General features: G+C 49.0%; 1 protein-coding gene across 1 annotated transcript in view; it reads left to right on the forward strand.

The window, feature by feature from the left end:
* The first annotated feature begins 653 nt into the window (after positions 1-653).
* The window catches only part of FBXO28 (F-box protein 28), a 40,564-nt gene continuing 20,893 nt past the window's right edge, over positions 654-20,324 (forward strand). Inside the window, exons 1-3 of the mRNA XM_068232848.1 lie at positions 654-988; positions 14,759-14,868; positions 16,487-16,625. Coding sequence (XP_068088949.1) covers positions 827-988; positions 14,759-14,868; positions 16,487-16,625 — 411 coding nt within the window. The 5' untranslated portion in view covers positions 654-826. The remainder of the gene's footprint in view (positions 989-14,758; positions 14,869-16,486; positions 16,626-20,324) is intronic.

Consider the following 20,324-nt stretch of genomic DNA (forward strand, 5'->3'; position numbering starts at 1 on the left):
GCACAGGGACCAAACTGCTGGACGCATCGACAGTTAGCTTTTATTAGGTAGGATTACATTATAACTACATAACAATTATTAAATGATATGCAGATTCAAATTTGATTGGTTTCCCCTGTAGTGTACACAGCTGAGTTCCATACAAGAAGCTGCAGGTAATTTGTTCAGACTGAAAAGTCTAGGCAAGTGGGGGGTGCGGGGAAAATCTAATAGTGGTGACTGGCTTGTGGTGGAGTGGGTGGGGCTAGCCACTGAGTGGGCGGAACCAGCTGTGGACGCTAGATCCGGGTTGGGTGGGGTTAGTTCTTGAATGGGCGAGGTTAGTTCTTAAATGGGCGGGGCTAGCCAAAGTCTAGGCTGGCGTCGGCGTGGTTTAGTCTAGCTGAGGCAGGGTCAACAAGGCTGCCAGGCGGACGTAGCTGGCGGTGTCAATGTTTACGGTGGGCGTGGCTATTAGCGTCTTAGCTGGTGTGCGCTGAGCAGAGTGCCAGTAGCTGATCCTAGGATGGGCGGAGCTACTTGTCTAGGCCCTTGCTATTTGTGGGTGGGGCTCGTAGACCTCGCGTAGGGTGGGCGTGGCTAGCAGTTGTTTTTAGAGCAGGGGACGTTAGGAGAGTGGGCGTGGTTATCGGTTGCTTACAGTAGCGATAGGATGGCGCGGATGTGGGAGGGGCTGCTTGTCGCTGGAGACGATAGCTCCGCAAAAGTGAAGGGGAACCTCGTCGTGACGTCAAAAGATGGCTGGTCCAACGACTGCGGTGGTGCCTCCGCCCATCGGAAGTGACGTCGTCAAGAGGGGGCCGGTGTTTGTGGTGGAGGAAGAAAGATGTCGGCTGCCGAGGAGGAGAGGGGGAATGAGGGCGGATCGGGGGGATCGTCGCCTTCCAGCCATGGTTCCCATTGCCACACATTGCTCGACCTCCCCATTGTGGCCATCGAGAACATCCTGAACTTCCTGAACTACGATGAGATCAGCCAGCTGCGCATGGTGAGACGGCCGCATGGGGGCGCTGCATGCTACCCCTCCCCCCTGTTGCTGCGTGTTGCCCCGCCTCCTATAGGCCCTATTATATGCCCCCTCCCTCAGGCCTTGGGTAGATCCTGCATTGCCCCCTCCCACAAATATTGGGGGGCACCTGCATATCCTCTTCCCCGGGACAAGGGGGCTTTTGCTCATCTCCTCTACTCCAGAAATTGGGGGACCCCTCTCCCCTAGACATTGCAGACACCTGCTTATCTTACTGTTCACATAAATTGGGAGATCCCTCTTCCCTAGACATTGTAAACACCTGCTTATATGGATTCTCCCAGAAATTGGGGGACCCCTCTCCCCTAGACATTGCAAACACCTGCTTATCTCACTGTTCACATAAATTGGGAGATCCCTCTTCCCTAGACATTGTAAACACCTGCTTATATGGATTCTCCCAGAAATTGGGGGACCCCTCTCCCCTAGACATTGCAGACACCTGCTTATCTTACTGTTCACATAAATTGGGAGATCCCTCTTCCCTAGACATTGTAAACACCTGCTTATATGGATTCTCCCAGAAATTGGGGGACCCCTCTCCCCTAGACATTGCAAACACCTGCTTATCTCACTGTTCACATATATTGGGGGATCCCTCTCCCCTAGACATTGTAAACACCTGCTCATTTGGATTCTCCCAGAAATTGGGGGACCCCTCTCCCCTAGATATTGTAAACACCAGCTTATCTCCCTACCTACACAAATTGGGGCTCCTGCATTCCCTCCTCACTCAGATATTTGGAGATCCCTAAAGTCTGCCACTGCCAAAGATTGTAAACACCTGCTTATCTCCCCTACCCCAGAAATTGTTAAAACTTGCTCATATCCTGCCCCAGACATTAGGAAACCCCTGCAAATTCCCCTTCACCCAGAAATTGGGCATACCACCTCCTCCAGATATAAGGGAACACCTGCTTATTCCCGGGCCCTAATATTGGAAGATCCTTTCATAGATTCATACCCTCCACTGGATGTTGGAGGAACCCTACTTATCTGCATACCCCCTTACCCCAGACATGGAGTCATAAATATCCGTCTTTAGTACATGGGGCAGGGGGTCACTGCGCTAGTCTAGTTGAGGGAACCCAGCGGGAATCATCATAGACCAACAGTTGCTCACTAATTTGCTGGGTTTTGGGCATGGTCTGGCTACCACCTCTGCTCGCGTAACTTTATACCAACTATTCGGTTGGTGGCGTGGATAGTTTGTCCCACTGGGTACCCTATTTCTTATAAATTAGAGATCGCAACCAAATTGCTATGAGCAGGAAGTGGCAGTTGGTCTATGAAGTTTCCTGCTGGATCTCCTCGGTTACACCTGTGCCATAGTTACTGCCTTGACAGACTTAAAGAGAACCTGAGGTGGATTCTAAGAATCCTAATAGCAGACAGAGGCTGGCTGTGCATATAATCTCGAGCCTCTGTTGCTATATATCGTCCCTCCAGGGCCCCCCTGCGATCTGCTCTGTCCCCCCCCATAAATCACAGCCGCACTGTCGACACGCTGCGTCACCAGCCGACTGTTTACAATTACCTATCAATCTCCGCCGCTCCCCCGCCTCCTCCATAGCTCCGGTCCCCGTCCGCATCCCTTCCCTCCCCGCTGATTGGAGGGAAGGGACGCAGGCGGAGAGTGGCTATATAGAGGAGGCAGGGGAGCGGCGGAGAATGACAGTGCACATGTATACAGCCTGATGGTGACGCGCTGTGTGTCGTTAGTACGGCGTTTTAGTTTGGGGGGCAGAGCGCAGTGGGGGCCTGTAGGGAGACAGTATAGCAACAGAGGCTAGGCATTATATGCAGACCCAGCCTCTGTGGTAATAGGATTTGTAAAACCCACCTCGGGTTCTTTAACAATTTATCCCCCTCCCCAAACAATGGTTACTTTAGTGTATCCCTCCCCCATGGCAGAAATAAGTGTCCCTTTATAGGCTTCCTCTGCCAGAATTAGGAGCATGTATATCTGTACTCTGCCAGAAGTACTGGAACCACTTCATACCCCCTCCACTAGAGATGAGTGGGGGTTGCATACTCAACCTCTGCTAGAAGTAGATCATGTATGCCTTCTTTCTTGCAGACAAGGTTGGAGTGTCTGTATGTTGCCCTTTCCCTTAGATAATGGGTCCCTGAATATCACATTTTCAGAGGGCAATGAATAGCATCTGCCTAACAGATGTGCAAGAGTTGCTGCATATTATCCTTCATTCCTCCCTGGCATATGGTATCTCTGCCCTATCCATATGGTTTTACAAAGTGATATTCCTGAGGAATAGGAGGTATGCTCTGTACCCTGTCAGAGCTCTTTAATGCCCTGAGGGGGGGGGGGTGTAACAAGCACACAGCCTGCCCTCTACCTTAGCAGCATGGTCTCCTGAGAGGGTACAAGTCTGCCCTGTACCTGTTTCCCAACAGTATGATGTCCTGGGGAGGGGCAGCTCTGTGTCTTGTCAATATAATGCCAGAAGGAAGAGAAACTCTCCCTGTGCCTTTGTCATAGCAATATGGTGCTCTGAGGAGCGAGAATGCTGTCATGTGCTTCTGTCATTGCAATGTGGTGCTCTGAGGAGAGAGAATGCTGCCCTGTGCCTCTGTCATTGCAATGTGGTGCTCTGTGGAGAGAGAATGCTTCTCTGTGCCTCGGTCATTGCAATGTGGTGCTCTGAGGAGAGAGAATGCTTCTCTGTGCCTCGGTCATTGCAATGTGGTGCTCTGAGGAGAGAGAATGCTTCTCTGTGCCTCGGTCATTGCAATGTGGTGCTCTGAGGAGAGAGAATACTGCCCTGTGCCTCTGTCATTGCAATGTGGTGCTCTGAGGAGAGAGAATACTGCCCTGTGCCTCTCATTGCAGTATGGTGCTCTGAGGAGAGAGAATGCTGCCCTGTGCTTCTGTCATTGCAATGTGGTGCTCTGTGGAGAGAGAATGCTGCCCTGTGCCTCTCATTGCAGTATGGTGCTCTGAGGAGAGAGAATACTGCCCTGTGCCTCTCATTGCAGTATGGTGCTCTGAGGAGAGAGAATGCTGCCCTGTGCCTCTCATTGCAGTATGGTGCTCTGAGGAGAGAGAATACTGCCCTGTGCCTCTCATTGCAGTATGGTGCTCTGAGGAGAGAGAATGCTGCCCTGTGCCTCTGTCATTGCAATGTGGTGCTCTGAGGAGAGAGAATACTGCCCTGTGCCTCTGTCATTGCAATGTGGTGCTCTGAGGAGAGAGAATACTGCCCTGTGCTTCTGTCATTGCAGTATGGTGCTCTGAGGAGAGAGAATACTGCCCTGTGCCTCTGTCATTGCAATGTGGTGCTCTGTGGAGAGAGAATACTGCCCTGTGCCTCTGTCATTGCAATATTGTGCCTTGAGGATTGTCTACCTTTTCATAAAATTATTGGAAATATTGCATTGACTTGTAATCATTAGGGTGCCCATCCACCCTCCGATCTGCCACCAGATTGACGATCATACCTATCCCTCTATGATTGAATCTGATCATAGAGGGCTCTTTTGCCTGCCCACACACTGCATACAGATTGCCGCATGAAATCTTTTGGAAATTGTCCTAACGTGTGCCAGGCCTACCCCACCATTTAATGCCACCCCCGGTGCCCGTACAAGGGGACACCAGTGCCTGGCGTCAGTACATATTGCAGTGTCGTGTGGTACATGCAGTTGGGGGGGGAGGGGGGCAGTCCAAAAAAAAAAAAAAAACCCCAGCTGGACACAGGAGGCTAGGAGTTGGCCCGGCGTGACAGGTGAGCATGCAACACTTAGCACAGGCATGGGGGGTACACATGCACTTGGGGGGGGGGACACCGGTCAATGTTCATCACAGAAAATGAAATGCCGTTACTGCCAGGGCTGTGGAGTCGGTACAAAAATCTTCCAACTCCGATTCCTCGGTTTATGAAACCACGACTCTGACTCAGGGTACCCAAAATTGCTCCAACTCCGCAGCCCTGGTTACTGCCACACACCCGATTTGAGCCTTTGTAACTGAGATTTTCCAGCATGCCAGAGCAATCTTTTTGGCTGATGATTGATTGTGTAGCCACGTTGCTACATTGATATCTATCAGTCGACTGGTTACAGATGCTAAAGATCAAGCAAAATAACTCTTACGGTTTCATTGACCCTCCCTGTTGATCGGTGTATTGTCTGTGTTGGGTGTTTCTATTATTTATTTCTTTATATAGTGCCGACATATTATGCAGCGCTGTACAGAGTATATATTGTCTTGTCGCTAACTGTCCCTCAGAGGGGCTCACAATCTAGTCCCTGCCATAGTCGTGTCTATGTATGTATTGTGTAGTGTATGTATCGCAGTCTAGGGCCAATTTAAGGGAAAGCCAATTAACGTATCTGTATGTTTTTGGGATGTGGGGGGGGGAACCGGAGTGCCCGAAGGAAACCCACACAGACACGGGGAACATAACTCCTTGCAGATGTTGACCTGACTGGAATTCAAACCGGGTACCCAGCGTTGCAAAGCGAGAGTGCTAACCGCTACGCCACCGTAGATGTTGTAATCCAGCTCTCTATTTCTGTAAGGATGAGAACTGCAGAAACTGCAGAGATCGTATGTGTGTTGCATAGAGGTGCAAGAAGTTTTAAATCAGGATACCATTTATTCAAAGAGTTTAAAGGGGAACTTCAGCCTAAACAAACATACTGTCATTAAGTTACATTAGTTATGTTAATTAGAATAGATAGGTAATATAATCTTTCACCCACCCTGTTTTTTAAAGAACAGGCAAATGTTTGTGGTTTCATGGGGGCAGCCATCTTTGTCATGGGGGCAGCCATCTTTTTGGTTGAAAGGAGGTGACGGAGAATGAGACACCGTTTCAATTGTCCTGTGTCCTGATAACCCCTCCCAGCTGCAGACACTAGGCTTCAAATGTCAAATTCAAAATATAAAAAAAATTGCACCAGAACAGCAGAACGAGAACAACAAAATCAGAAATCCCATCATACTTTGCACAGCATCAGGGGAAAAAAGCCCGGGCAGTTTTTTCTTCTGTGCAGCTAAAAATGAGGCTTGTATAAGTGAAACAAAGTTCTGATGCCGTGAAACTGTTAAAGAAACACCAGGCCTTTTCAGTGCTGCTGAGTCGATTTTTAGTCTGGAGGTTCACTTTAAAGAAGTCAATACTACTAATACTACTAATACTGATACAACTGATAATGATACTAATTTCACGCATTCACGCATAGAGGTGCGTTGCATCGCTGTGCCCAATTCAGGGAAATTGAGATGGATTGGATAAGGTTAATCAGTGCTTCCGTATCTGTATACCATTATAACTTTGTAGGAGGAGACAGGGTCTATCAATATCTAACTGTGCAGAACCTCTTGGCTGTGCATACAGCAGGGTATTCAGTGCGTAATGGGCCGTTCATGTCAGCTGCCGTGTCTGTAGTGGTGCTCATACACTCGGTATGTCCAAAGTTTGGCCCAGGGCCAAATGTGTTCAGCCAAGCCTATTCAGGTGGCCTCAGAAGCTCTCTACAGTTAATTCTAAGTGGCCTGCAGGCCGTAGCTGTGGTGCCGCATGCAGGGGCCATCTTGTATCGCCGCTCTGCCTCCCCCTTTGCTCACCTGCAGGTTATCAGTGCAGCAGTAACAGCCACTGATTAGCAGCCGCAGCTATGCCAGCAGCAATCACAGACACTGATTAGCAGCTGCCACTGTGCCAGCAGCAGCAACGGCCACTGATTAGCAGCTGCCACTGTGCCAGCAGCAGCAACGGCCACTGATTAGCAGCTGCCACTGTGCCAGCAGCAGCAACGGCCACTGATTAGCAGCTGCCACTGTGCCAGCAGCAGCAACGGCCACTGATTAGCAGCTGCCACTGTGCCAGCAGCAGCAACGGCCACTGATTAGCAGCTGCCACTGTGCCAGCAGCAGCAACGGCCACTGATTAGCAGTAGAGATGTGGCGAACGGTTCCCGAACCGTTCGCCGGCGAACATCTCTAAATTCATGGGCCTCTTACTACTTCCGGGTCGCAATGACCCGGAGTAGTACGCCTGCGCTGCCCGGCGGAGCGCGTCCTAGATCGCGCTCCCGTTGCCGGGCACTCTCTGCGCATGTGCGTGACGTCATGAGTGACGTCACGCTCATGCGCAGAGAGCGCCCGGCAACAGGAGCGCGATCTAGGACGCGCTCCGCCGGGCAGCGCAGGCGTACTACTCCGGGTCATTGCGACCCGGAAGTAGTAAGAGGCCCAGAGAGGTTCGCCAGGCGAACTGTTCGGCCCAACTCTAATTAGCAGCTGCCACTGTGCCAGCAGCAGCAACGGCCACTGATTAGCAGCTGCCACTGTGCCAGCAGCAGCAACGGCCACTGATTAGCAGCTGCCACTGTGCCAGCAGCAGCAACGGCCACTGATTAGCAGCTGCCACTGTGCCAGCAGCAGCAACGGCCACTGATTAGCAGCTGCCACTGTGCCAGCAGCAGCAACGGCCACTGCTTAGCAGCTGCCACTGTGCCAGCAGCAGCAACGGCCACTGCTTAGCAGTCACCAATATGCCAGATGTTTCAAGGGGTCTAACACCTGGAGGGGGCATGGCGGAGTGGGATACACGCTAAAAGTCCCTGGGAAAAATAGGGTTATAATCCCTAAAAGGCAGAAATCACATTGCATTCCTAATGGAGGCCTAAAGTACTTGAAAACATCTTGCGTGTGTGGACATGGATCAGCAGGTAGTGTAATTAGTGTACTGCTTCACACTGACAGACCAAACTTACTGTGTAACGCACTGCAAACAGCTGTTTGTGTAGTAATGGCCGTGCTGGACTGGTGCGCAAGATGGCGAGATTGCTCTTCCTCAGTGATGTCAGGTAATGTCTGACTGCCTTATCAACTTTCAATGGTTCTTTCTCTACCATTTAAAGCTTAAATCTATTTTATTTAAATTACTTTTTTTGCTGTCTGTTCAGTACCTTCAACGAGAATCTGTTATGGAGAGCAAGTCTGCCATTCATTCAACTGTGTGATAAACTTTCCATATTACTTTCTCAGTACCATGGTGACCACGGGTAATGGCCGGGGAATCGGGGTTCAATTCATGTGAAAGGTAAGCACTGACTGCCAGGTAGAATACAATGTGCAGTCACAGATGCAGTGAAAGGTATGCACTGCTGGTATAATAACACAATGTGTAGTCACACAGATGCAGTGACTGCAAACAGCTGTTTGTGTAGTGATGGCCGTGCTGGACTGGTGCGCAAGGTGGCAAGAGTGCAGGTGATGGTGGCTTTCCTGCCCGTGTGGTTGGGCTGAGGTAGCTCAATGACAGAACAACAGTGACTGTCCAGCGGATCGAATTTGATTTGTCCACAATGAAGCAACGACCTTATCATCTTCTTGGTTCAGGTGCCCCAACCCCCCCCCCCCCCCTCCCCAACACATTCATATAACCGGTCATTGCTTCATTGTGATACTCAAGCCCCTTGACCGCGGCAAGGTAATGTTCACGTAGAGGAATTGACACATGTACATGCCTTTTTTTTGTTTGTTGCAGCTGCAGTGCAGCCAGAAAAATTAGGCAGGCATGTACACGCACCAGAAAAATTATTATAGCGGCCGATGCTGGCAGCGGCCTTAAAAATTCAGGAATCCACCCGGAGTCCTGGACCCTGTTAGTGGTGGCTGAGAAGACAGTCAAGCGGCCTGCAGGCAGAGATGCTGTGTGGGGCTCAACTTAGTCTTGGGGCAGGCAGTCACACGACGTGCAGGCAGAGATGCTGTGTGTGGGGTTTGACTTAGTTTTCGGGCAGGCAGTAGCCCTCCGGGATCCATGCCTAATTGATTTTGATAAAGGTACTGAACACTTTTGTGACCTAGGTGACGTCTCTTCTCACTGACCATGCCTCCAGCTGCACTGAAGGTCCTTTCTGACAGGACGCTTGAGGCAGGGCAAGACAGCAGTTGGATGGAAAATTGTGACAGCTCTGGCCACAGGTCAAGCCTGCGCACCCAGTAGTACAGGGGTTTATCGCTGCTCAGTGTCTATCGGCACTTAAGGCCAGGTAGTCGGCTACCTGCTGGTCGAGGCATTGGAGGGTGCTTCCGGAAGGGCTAAGGCGAGGCGTTGGACTAATGAAGGTCCGACATCACCATGAGATCGCTAGAGCATCCTGTCCTTGCCTGTGTGGACATGGGAGGAGGGGGAAGATTACTGGCAGTTGCACCTTTATTCTGTTGTGCTGTGACATCACCCTTAAACGCACTGTAAGGGCCCTTTTCCACCTGCAGTCGCTAGCGTTCACGCTAAACGCTAGCGATTGCTGAATCGCAAAACTGGCGATTCCCCGACGTTCGCGGCCGCGATTTTGCTATGCTATGCACTGCATAGCAAAATCGCGGCAAATATCGCTCCGCCGCGCGTTCGCGTTCCCGTCAAAAGCGAATCACGGTAGTGGAAATGACCTACCGCGATTCCTATGTTAAAAAGCAAACCGTAGCGATTGTAAAATCGCTAGCGGTTTGCGGTTTTGCGATTCAGCCAGCGCAAACGCGCTGGTGGAAAAGGGCCCTAAAGCACACTGTCTAGCTTGTGGTGCAAGTGCTGCATCCCTTCAGCCTTGTGGCGATTTGGTAACCTCTCCGCCACTTTGTGCTTATACCGAGGGTCTAGTAGCGTTGCCACCCAGTACAGGTCATTCCCATTGAGTTTTTTTTTTTATACAGGGGTCCCTCAAAAGGCTGGACAGCATGAAAGACGCCATCTGCACAAAGTCTGATGCCGACGTACTAGCCATCTCATCTTGCTCTTGCGGTCAAACATGAGGAGCGTTAAATTCCAGCAAGTTGTTTCTCTGCTGGATATATCGGCCAAGCGCGCCATGGCCGTGTAGGACCGCCTGAAATGGCCACACACCTTCCTGGACTGCTTCAGGACCTCCTGTAAGCCTGGGTACTTGGACACAATTCTTTGGATTATAAGCTTGAGCACATATGCCATGTGTCAGGAACCGTCCCGCGGCACGCCTGCGTATACGGTTCCCGACTGCGGGTTTGACCAGACTGAGAGGGGAAGCAGCCTTAGTCAAGCTAAAACAAGGCTGGGACCCCTCAGAACACCTCTCACTGCCACCACTAGCGGTTCGCTAGACACTTCCACTCTGCTGTCGAGTCCTCAGCGCGCACTCCGCGTTTTCGTATTTGGGTCAGCTGTGCGCTTAGGCCGAATACGAGAACGCCACGCACCCACACACAGTACAGTTGTACAGTAACACAGCACAATCAGACACTGACTTGTAATGCAAGTTACACTGTCGTGCAGCAAAACCACTAACAGTCGTTCCGAACGATACTGTTAGCTACTCGCACTGGCGTTTCGTACGTTGGGTCAGCTGCGTGCTTTAGGCCAACGTATGACAAACGCCCCCACACACACAATGCAATTACAATTTCATATGGTAGTGTTGCTCAAACATACAACTAGGCATGAACTTATACACGGTTACACTTCAGTCTCTTCTAGGCTATGAGTGTTAGTTTAGTACAGCAGAAGTCAAGCTTATTAAATAATGATTTAATATTCCATAAAAACATAGAACAATGCAGAACTTAATATATACAAAAGATTACAAAAAGACAAAGTAAAAAAGTTACAAAATTACGAGTTACAAAGATACATACACGGATATTTGCGTAAAAATAAAAATGGGGATTAAAAACGTTACCAACTTGAAGGTCTCAATGTTGTCGGCAGGAGCATGCCGCTTGTTCGACCAGAAGTCGAGATCAACTCTAGCTATGCGCTAACTCCAAGAGCAGATGGACACTAGGTATCTGTCTCTGCTTTTTATATTCTGAAGTGTCCCCTGGGGCATTTAATGTCCAGCCCCCAGGAACTAATGCAGTTTCCCCGTTTGTGACATCACTGAACGCTTGTTATAATCTTTCCTGTGATATGCAAACTTCAAAGGGGTTCCTGTTTTAGTTTCTTGAAGGTTTCAGAATTCAATAGGTGAGATTGTATCCTACCAGACATCAAAAAGCTTCCTCCACATTATTTCCTTGGTTAAAGTGTATTTTAGCACATACATGAAAAAAGGGCGTTCTAGTTACAGGTAGCAGTTTGCCTGTAATTGCCGGTAGGCAGATGCAGACAATCACACCTGGGGCAGCAGATCAAAGTGACTGCTGGTTGCCCTAATGAGCTGCTTCCTTGCCTATTGAAGGGGACTGGTCCATTCACTGAAGACAATGGCAGCTGTCTACATTAATACAAAAGATCACAGCGTACAGTTCCTCTGGACAGCCAGAAACGGGTAATGAGGTTCCCTTTTGTCTGTCTATTGACACCACACACAATTGCATTAATAGTCCATGAAGCTAGCTGCCAATATCTTCAAGCCATACTGGCTGACCTCCACCTCTGAAAGATATACAGCAGACATAAAAATGATAGAATAGGTTTCTGTACTCTCTAATATCAGCACCTCAATATATCTCCACACCATGCAGGGTACATGTGTCAACTTTTCCAAACTCAAAGCCGAAATGAGATTGCTGCAGTTGTCACACACCACGTTGCCGATTTCCAGTTGGTGTGGGGTCAGCCACTGATCCACCTGTTTGTTTAGAGCGACCAGCAGAGCTGCTGCAGTGTGATTCTCGGCTTTGAGGCAAGACATGTCCAAGATGGCGTGACACCGTCGTACCTGGCATGCAGCCTAGGCCCTGGGGAGCTGGAGATGTGTAATTTTGGAGGAGATTGCAGCACCAGTAGAGTGGCACTGCCACTCAGCCGAGGAGGAGGACGACAGCGAAGAGGATGTAGCAGGAGGAGAAGGAGAGGAGGTGGCAAAAGGCCTGCCTGCAAGCCATGGAGGTGTCACAACTAGGTCCGCTGCACAACCACCTACTCCCTGCTTGCCAGCGGTCACCAGGTTGACCCAATGTGCCATATAAGAAATGTACCTGCCCTGACCGTGCTTTACAGACCAGGCATCCGTGGTTAGATGGACCCTTGACCCAACGCTGTGTGCCAGAGAGATGACACCACTTGCCTTTCAACGTCACTATACAGTTTCGGTATCGACTTTTGAGAAAAGTAACTGCGGCCTGGTATCTTCCACTGCAGTGTCCCAATCGCCACAAATTTTCGAAAAGGCCTCAGAGTCCACCAGCTGGTATGGTAACAGCTGGCGAGCTAACAGTTCCGCCAAGCCAGCTGTCAGATGCCGGGCAAGAGGGTGACTGGCAGACATTGGCTTCTTTTGCTCAAAGGTTTCCTTCATGGACACCTGGCGGCTGCTGCTGTGGGCAGAGAAGCAGGAACCGCTCAAGCTGAGAGGCGGAGTGGAGGAGGGTGGCTGTGAAGGTGCAAGGGAGAAAGCGGCTGAAGATGCTGCACCTGAAGGAGGAAGAGGAGGCGGAGGGTGGCTTTGCTGTTGTGTGCTGCTTTTCCTCAGGTGGTCATCAAAATGCTGTTTGTGCTTTTTCATCATGTGCCTTCGTACGACAGTGGTCCCTATGTGGGGCTTGGTCTTTCCACGTCTCAATTTTTGGTGGCAGAGAGTACAGATGGCATTGCTCTCATCTGAGGCAGACACACACAAATTTCCACACCGCTGAGACCTGGAATGATGGCACTTTGGTGGTGGCGTCAGCAGCTTACCTTGAAGGGCATGTTGGCTGGTGATACATGCCGCCGAACTGTTTCTGACGACAAGCTCCCCCTGCTTTTTTCAGCAACCTCGTCTCCTCTTGCTCCTCTCTGACACCCCCTCCATACTGGCGCTTAACTCAGACATATGAAGTGGTGGTGTAACATGCTTAGCGCCGTCATCTTGTAACAATAATGGCTGTGAATCAGTGAATCCCCCACCAAATAACTCCTGCGAAGTGTCAAATGGAGCTGATGTGGTGCTAGTAGTAGCAGTGGTGGTTGCGGAGGAAGATATGTCACGGTTCCGTGCGGAAGCTGAGGTGTTCTGTGTTAAATAGTGAACTATGTCCTGGCACTCTTGGGAGTAGATGGCACGTGCCTTCTGAATACTGTACTTTGGTCCAGGGCCGCACGAAATCACGTCCGCATGACCTCGAACAGACCTGCCGGGTGGCCTGCCTCTGCCTGTTGTTTTGTCCATATTGGGGGGGATGAAGTGAAAGGTGTGCACTGACTTGACTAATACAATGTGCAGTCACACAGGTGCAGTGAAAATGGATGCACTGATTGCTGGTATATAAAACTGTGCGGTCACACACAGGTGCAGTGAAAGGTATACAGTGACTGGTATTACAATACAATGTGCAGCTGTCACACACACAGGTGCAGTGAAAGGTATGCACGGGCTGGTATATAAAACAGCGTGCAGCAGTCACACTAGGCACTGAATGTGCTCACCTGGCACAGGGCCAGCTGCGACACACAGGGCTGTATAATGCAGTGTCAGTGGGCCACACACACAAAAAAAAAAAACCCGCATCACAAGAACATTAGCTCTCAAAAGAGCTGTTTTGGTGGTGCTTTTCCAGCAAGGAACAAGCTAACAGACCTCCTAACTATCACTTCCCCTATCTCTCCAATGTCCCTCCCTTCTCTCACTAATACTGCAGCAACACAAAGTGAGAACATGGCAGACGCTGCTGCCTTATATAAGGGGGGGTGGGGCGGGGGTCCAGGATGGAGTGCAGCCTCATTGGCTGCCATGTGTCTGCTAACTGTGATGTAGAGGGTCAAAGTTTAGCCCAATGATGTAGGGGGCGGGTCGAACCGGCATAAAGTTCACGATCCGATGCAAATGCGTTGTTCGCGCGAATGTTTGCATGCAAACCGTTCGGGACATCTCTAGCCAGCAGCAGTAACAGCCACTAATTGGCAGCTGCCACTGTGCCAGCAGCAGTAACACCCACTGATTAGCAGCTGCCACCATGCCAGCAGCAGTAACCGGCTGCCAATGATTAGCAGCTGCCACTGTGCCAGCAGCAGTAATGGTCATTGATTAGCAGCCGCCACTGTGCCAGCAGCAGTAACAGCCACTGATTAGCAGCTGCCACCGTGCCAGCAGCAGTAACAGCCACTGATTAGCAGCTGCTGCTATGCCAGCAGCAGTAACCGCCACTGATTAGCAGCTGCTGCTATGCCAGCAGCAGTAACCGCCACTGATTAGCAGCTGCTGCTATGCCAGCAGCAGTAACCGCCACTGATTAGCAGCTGCTGCTATGCCAGGGGTCGACTTATACACAGGGTCGACTTGTATCCGAGTGTATATACGGTATGTTGTGATTTAACCGGGTAACCGTGTTTACAAGCAAGGCTGAGGTGACTCAGCAATTGGAGGAGAAAAGAAAAAAAAGCAAAGGGCAGAAATGACATCATGATTTAGCCTAAACTGTGGGCAAAAGACATGGTTCCCACCAGAAACAGAATTCTCTTCATTTACGATATAACATTCACTGAAATAAAAACGTGGACAGTACATGTGTTATGTAAGTAGATCAAGTATCTACTTATATATGTTTTTTTTTTTTTTTTTTTTTTTTTTTTTCCATGGCATAGTATAGCTAATCCTACTGCTTTAAAGGGCCTAGAGCTTGCTGTCAGTTGGTTATCGTCGCTGGACATCAATTTTGTAGCCTTGATTTGTCTTCGCAGACTTGTAAAAGAAAATAAAAAATTTAAAGTAGGATTTTTTTATGGAGCCTTTGAGGCAATTCCTAAGAATCTGTTGCGTTTTATGCCATCTCTCCTCATATGTTCTGGTTTTGTGTTTCAGGTATGTAAGCGTATGGATATGGAGTGCCAACGTATGCTCAACCAGGGCTTCCTGCGGGTGGAGCGCTACCACAGCCTGTGCCAGAAGCAGGTCAAGGCCCAGCTGCCCAGGTACGCATGTCTGCTGTTTTGTTCCTCACAACCTCCTCCTGCTACACAGACTGGGCCAATGCCAAGCTTAGTATAATAAGCCTTTTGTGCACAGTTTCCACACAGATAGCATGAAAATCAAGTCTTCATTCCGCTGGTGGAGCCTTGCCCATATCAGTGTGCCGTTGCCATGGCTGCACTGAATTTGGAGTTTCTAATATTTCTAAAAGAAGCCTCTCTAAAATCTGATGGACCTTCTGAGTATATAGCTGGTTTCCTCCTGGCCTCTGGGCAGAGTGAACATTTGCTGCTTTCCTGAAATCTGCTAAATTGCTAAGCTAGTGATGGTGTCAGTCACTCACTAGCTAACTCTTGTGGGTGGTGAGTAGGGATGATCAAAGAGATGCAAATACTGAGTTTATACAAGTTATTATGCAAATATATGCAGTTTGAAAATAGTCCAATCCATTTTCCAGGTATGTCAAACCGGTCTCACGAGGGCCGAGATCCTCACACATTTTTGATACAGCTCAAAGGAATTGATGAGTCTGAATCAGGAAAGATGTGATCCATCAGGTAGAACGCATTCCTCTCTTTCTCAGTCCATCCTAAACACTGGCATGGATCTGGCCCTCCAGGCCTGGAGTTCGACACGCGATTTAAACCCAGGTTTAAACTGATTGGTCCGTTTTGAAGCTGCATATGTTTGCATAAAAATTTGTTTAAGCTCAGAAGTATTTGCATACCATTGAGCATCTCTAGTGATGAGGGAAAGTGGCTGCACTTGTTGGGAGATGGAGGCCAGACTTAGTTTGGAAGGGGGGGGGGGGGTCGCAGCCAGACTTGAAAATGGAATGGAATGGGAAGAGGATGGGGGCATGCAGCTACACTGCTGAGTAGGCTGAGGGAATGGGAAGGTGGTGGTCACATATGCTGTGAAGACTGGGGGGATCAGAATGGAGACCACACTTGCTAACATTAGGGTGGTGAGGTTGAAAATCGTGGCCACACATGCTTTGAAGAAGGGGGGGGGGGGCAGTATGGAGGCCATACTTGCTATTTATTGGGGGGGGGGGGGGGGGTCGGAATGGTGGCCACTAGTGTTGGTGCTTGCATTCGGAATATTCCATGTTCAACTGAAAACCACAGCTAACAACCAAATCTCACTTGTGCTCCACAGCGCGTTTCACGTGACTCCGATACTCCCTCCTTCAGCTTTGGAAGGAGGAAGTATCGGAGCCACGCCCTGACCCTGTCCGCAGTGTTGAATGGGGCTGTAGTGTGGTGTTGGGTGAATTCGGAACTATGCTTCAAATTCAAACCAACACTAGTGGCTGCACTTGATTTTAGAAAGAGGAGAGCAGGGAGATGGTGGCCACGCCTGCTGTGGGAAAGGAATGGCAGCCGGGAGGGAAAAAAGCGCACAAATACGCAATATGCGTTTTTAGGTGTGAATGGGGCCTCAAGGGAAATAAATATGGTAGCCTTCATACACCTCTCACTTCAGGCCAGTCATTAGCCAATCACAATTGGATGTGTGTACCAGGCTGTAGTTGATTGTCAGGCCTCAGAAACGCTGAATAAAGAGAAGCTGGACCTGAGTCTATAGTTTTATTACGGAGCATCTCCCTTTCTGCAGGCGGGAATCGGAGAGGAGGAACCATTCTCTGGCGCGTCACGCCGATATCCTGGCCGCAGTGGAGACCAGACTATCCCTACTCAACATGACCTTCATGAAATACGTGGACTCCAATCTGTGCTGCTTCATCCCCGGAAAGGTAACGTGGCGGCCGATTCATCCTGTTTATCAGTCTTCACTAGGGAAGGTCGATGAGATGCTAATGAATGATGAGCGCCTCCGTGATCATTGCTGACTACTGCTGATGCAGATTCTGCAGTTATACTCAGATTTAAGATATAGCCATGCTGTTTGATGTAGGACTGGTCTTTAAGATTACGTCCAGGTACAAAAAAACATTCAAATCCACTTACCTAGGGCTTCCTCCAGCCCCTGGCAGCTGTCCTATGCCCTCGCGGCAGCTCTGGTGGCTCCTGGTCTTCTCTGCTGCAGAAGCCGACCTCACTACATCTGCTTCTTCTGGGCTTCACCTCTACACCGCTGACGTCAGCAGCGCTGCAGAACTACTGCGCCTGCGCATTGCAGCGCTGACATCTCAGCGGTGGAATGCAGAAGACACTGACCCGGAAGCCAACCTGGCGAGGTCAGCTTCTGCAGTGGAGGAGACTGGAAGCCACCGGAGCTGCGGCGAGGGCACAGGACGGCTGCCAGTAAATGGATTTTAATTTATTTATTTTTTTGTGCCTGGAAGTATCCTTTAAGATGAATATCCAGGCAGATTGCAAACTTTTTAATATTTTAGGAATCCTAGTTCTGAAAGTGGTATTATACGCACTAAAATTTAAGTAAGTATTCTTGGGTACATAAAAGAACATTGAATGCATTCCCAAGCATTCTCTGTGTGTAAAAAAATTTACTTTCACTGTAGAGAGCAGTACAGGCTTGCTGATCTGTGGCTCCTCCGGCCAATGTACCATATATACTCGCGTATAAGCCAAGTTTTCGGGACAAAAAAAGTGTCCCAAAAGTGGGGGTTTCGGCTCCTACACGAGTCACTGCTGTGTCGTCGTCCTAGTCTCCCCCCTTGCACACCAGAGCGGTGCTGTGTGACATATTTACAGTAGCTCATTCATGCGTCCGCCACCCGCCGAGTGTCCCCGCCGGCATATGAAGAGCGACGCTTCTTATGCACGCTAATCCACGCCACCAGGAATCCTCTTACTGGTTAGTCGGGGACTTATTTGCTATGACGCCCTCTACTGGCATCACTGAGATGAGACGTTATCCTGGTTCCTCTCCTGTTCCCACTGTGGCTCAATTAATTGGTGAATTCGGCCGTGTGTGCCCCGGCTGCGCACTCAACGTGTCACCTGCGCGGTTCAGCCTTAGAGAACCGTGCATGCGCAGGACTCTCAAGCCAGCCGGCTGACTTCAGGCCAAAGTCGCTGATTAACGGAGCCACCAGCGGAAACGAAGAAGGTGCTGGGGGACCTTGCGGGCTATTAGGGGGAAGGGGGGGGGTCTGGAGGATGCCCCAGGTAAGTCCAAATTGCGAAGGGCCCCTTTAACGATCCGATCAGCAGACTGTCATTGCGCTGTCCCTGGTTTCAAATGTGCGCTGACATCATTGGCTCATTTTCCGACGACTGCAGTCTCGCGTGTGTACGGAGCTGTAGTGTTATATGCGGATCCCGCATCCACAGGAATGTGTAGGCTTTCACTAATGCTTGAAATGAATGTGTCCTTGCATGAAACCCGAAGAAGTTGTGCAAACACTGAAGCAACTTGTTACACTGTCTGCTATAAACTAATAAAGCCAACAGGGGAATTCTGGAGATCTCGTACGTCAATCTGTATACCGGATGCCATTCAGAATGAAGCCAGTTACACAAAAGACCACATTGTTTTCAGATCCTTTTTTATATTTTTTATTTAGGTTTTGATGCATCAGACTATGGGCCAGATTTATCAAGGGTGCCTGAGACAAAATATTAGGTTTTTAGAAATCCATGCAGAACTGTCTCGGGCATCTTAAGAAATCACTAGATAGTGCAGATTCCTTCTAAAACTGTTGTAAAATAGGAGGAGCTAGGAAGGTCTCTCAGACAGTGCAGTGTGTGAGGGGAATTGCTGTTGCTGAGGTAACCACACCTGCTGTATTGATAGCAGCAGACTCTGAGGAGGAATTCAGCAGGTGGGAGGGGCACATCACAAATCATGTCTAGCCTGCACTCTGCAATCATGTCTAGCCTGCAGTTCTACATCTGTAGACCTGCTATCAAGCACTTCTTAATCTGCACCAGTTTAGGGATGGATTTGCCCTCTTAACTAGTGCAGCTCTAGAAATTCATGCTGAACTGCCACTATTACCTAGGATTTAAGAGCATTCTTATTATCATGCAGAACTGTTCTCCCTGCTGGTTAGAACAGATTAAGAAGGAAAAACGGTCAGTAATGCGTTGATAAATCTCCCCGTGTTTATCATCATAATTGCATTCAGCTGCCTGCAGGTGGCACCATTGCTATAATGACAGCAGTATAGGTGGAATGTGGTTTGCTTTATATTTAAATCCACAAACCACTAGATGTCACTGTTGTAGCAGCTTTGTTACAAGTACTGATGACTATTTATGGGCAGTCTGTGCTGCAAGATCTGCTCATGGACAAGTGAAGTCATCTCTGCATTGTCTTGACGAGGTCTTTATCCGTGCAAGGAGATGTGCGCATAGCATGCATTCCAAAGGAACGTTTTAGGCCCTGTACACACCATGCAATCTCCCATCAGATAGATGTGTCAAATCAATTATTTCGGACAGGTCTAATCTGATTTACGATTGTTTTTCAGATCAACTTTGTATAGAAGTGATCAGAAAATAGAGCAAAAAGAGATTGGAAAGCAAATCGGACCTGTCGGAAATACTCGATTCAACCTGTCTATCTGATTGTAAATTGCATGCTTTTTACCAGGCATTAGGCCTACTTCACACACAGATCGCAAAACGCAATCGCCTAGCGATTTTGAAGAGCAAATTTTTGGCGTTTTGCAACTCTCCTTTTGAAAGCAAGAATTGCATCGCAATCGCAACCAAAAGCTGCAAATCACATGCACTGCAGTGAGAATTATCCCATAGGGATACCTTTGCTAATCAGCTGCATACTATTTGTATTTAATTTACATGCAAGCCTGAATTGTTAGCATTTCATTATCCATCTCTAGTTAAGATTAACTGATAAGTCATTAAATGAGTAAATTATCTGGTTAGACGATATCTGTAGTATGCCAAATGCTTCTTCAACAATTGTCTTCTCCATATACATAGAACGTGTAGAAGATGTGTTCAGTGTATGTCCAAGCAGGACAATAAACTTGCTGTGATTCTGTTCTAGCAGATGTCTGTCAGAGGAAGCAGACATTGCCCCGCCCTCTATACCACTCCACAATCCCCAGCAGCTGGGAGGCTAGGTTTATTCTGAATCATTTGCTGTCAGTTAATACACAACAGACAACTGATGAGAAGGAATTTTCTGTTTCCCTATGGGTCATTTTACATCTGCTCGAATGTGAACTGTCCCACAGGGAAACATGGGAAATTCCTTCTCATCAGTGGACAGTTGTGTTGAGTTACTGACTCAGTGTAAACCAAGCCTGAGTCTTGTTCAGGGTAGCCTCCAAAACACAGTGAGTAAGGCCTGGAACCCACTGAAATCCGCAAACGCAACCGCTAGCGTTTGGCCTGAGCGGTTTGCAAGCGGATTCATGCGAGTTTTCGGTCGCGTTTTGCAACAGTGTATTTTTTTCCTCAGCGGTTGTGTAGCGTTTTGCGTTTCGCGTTTTTATCCTGATTGGTCCTGTGAATTATTTTTAATTTTGTTACAGTGTGCTGAACCGCAAAACGCT

This window comes from Hyperolius riggenbachi, chromosome 4, assembly GCF_040937935.1.
Source record: "Hyperolius riggenbachi isolate aHypRig1 chromosome 4, aHypRig1.pri, whole genome shotgun sequence".
Classification (NCBI taxonomy): Eukaryota; Metazoa; Chordata; class Amphibia; order Anura; family Hyperoliidae; genus Hyperolius; species Hyperolius riggenbachi.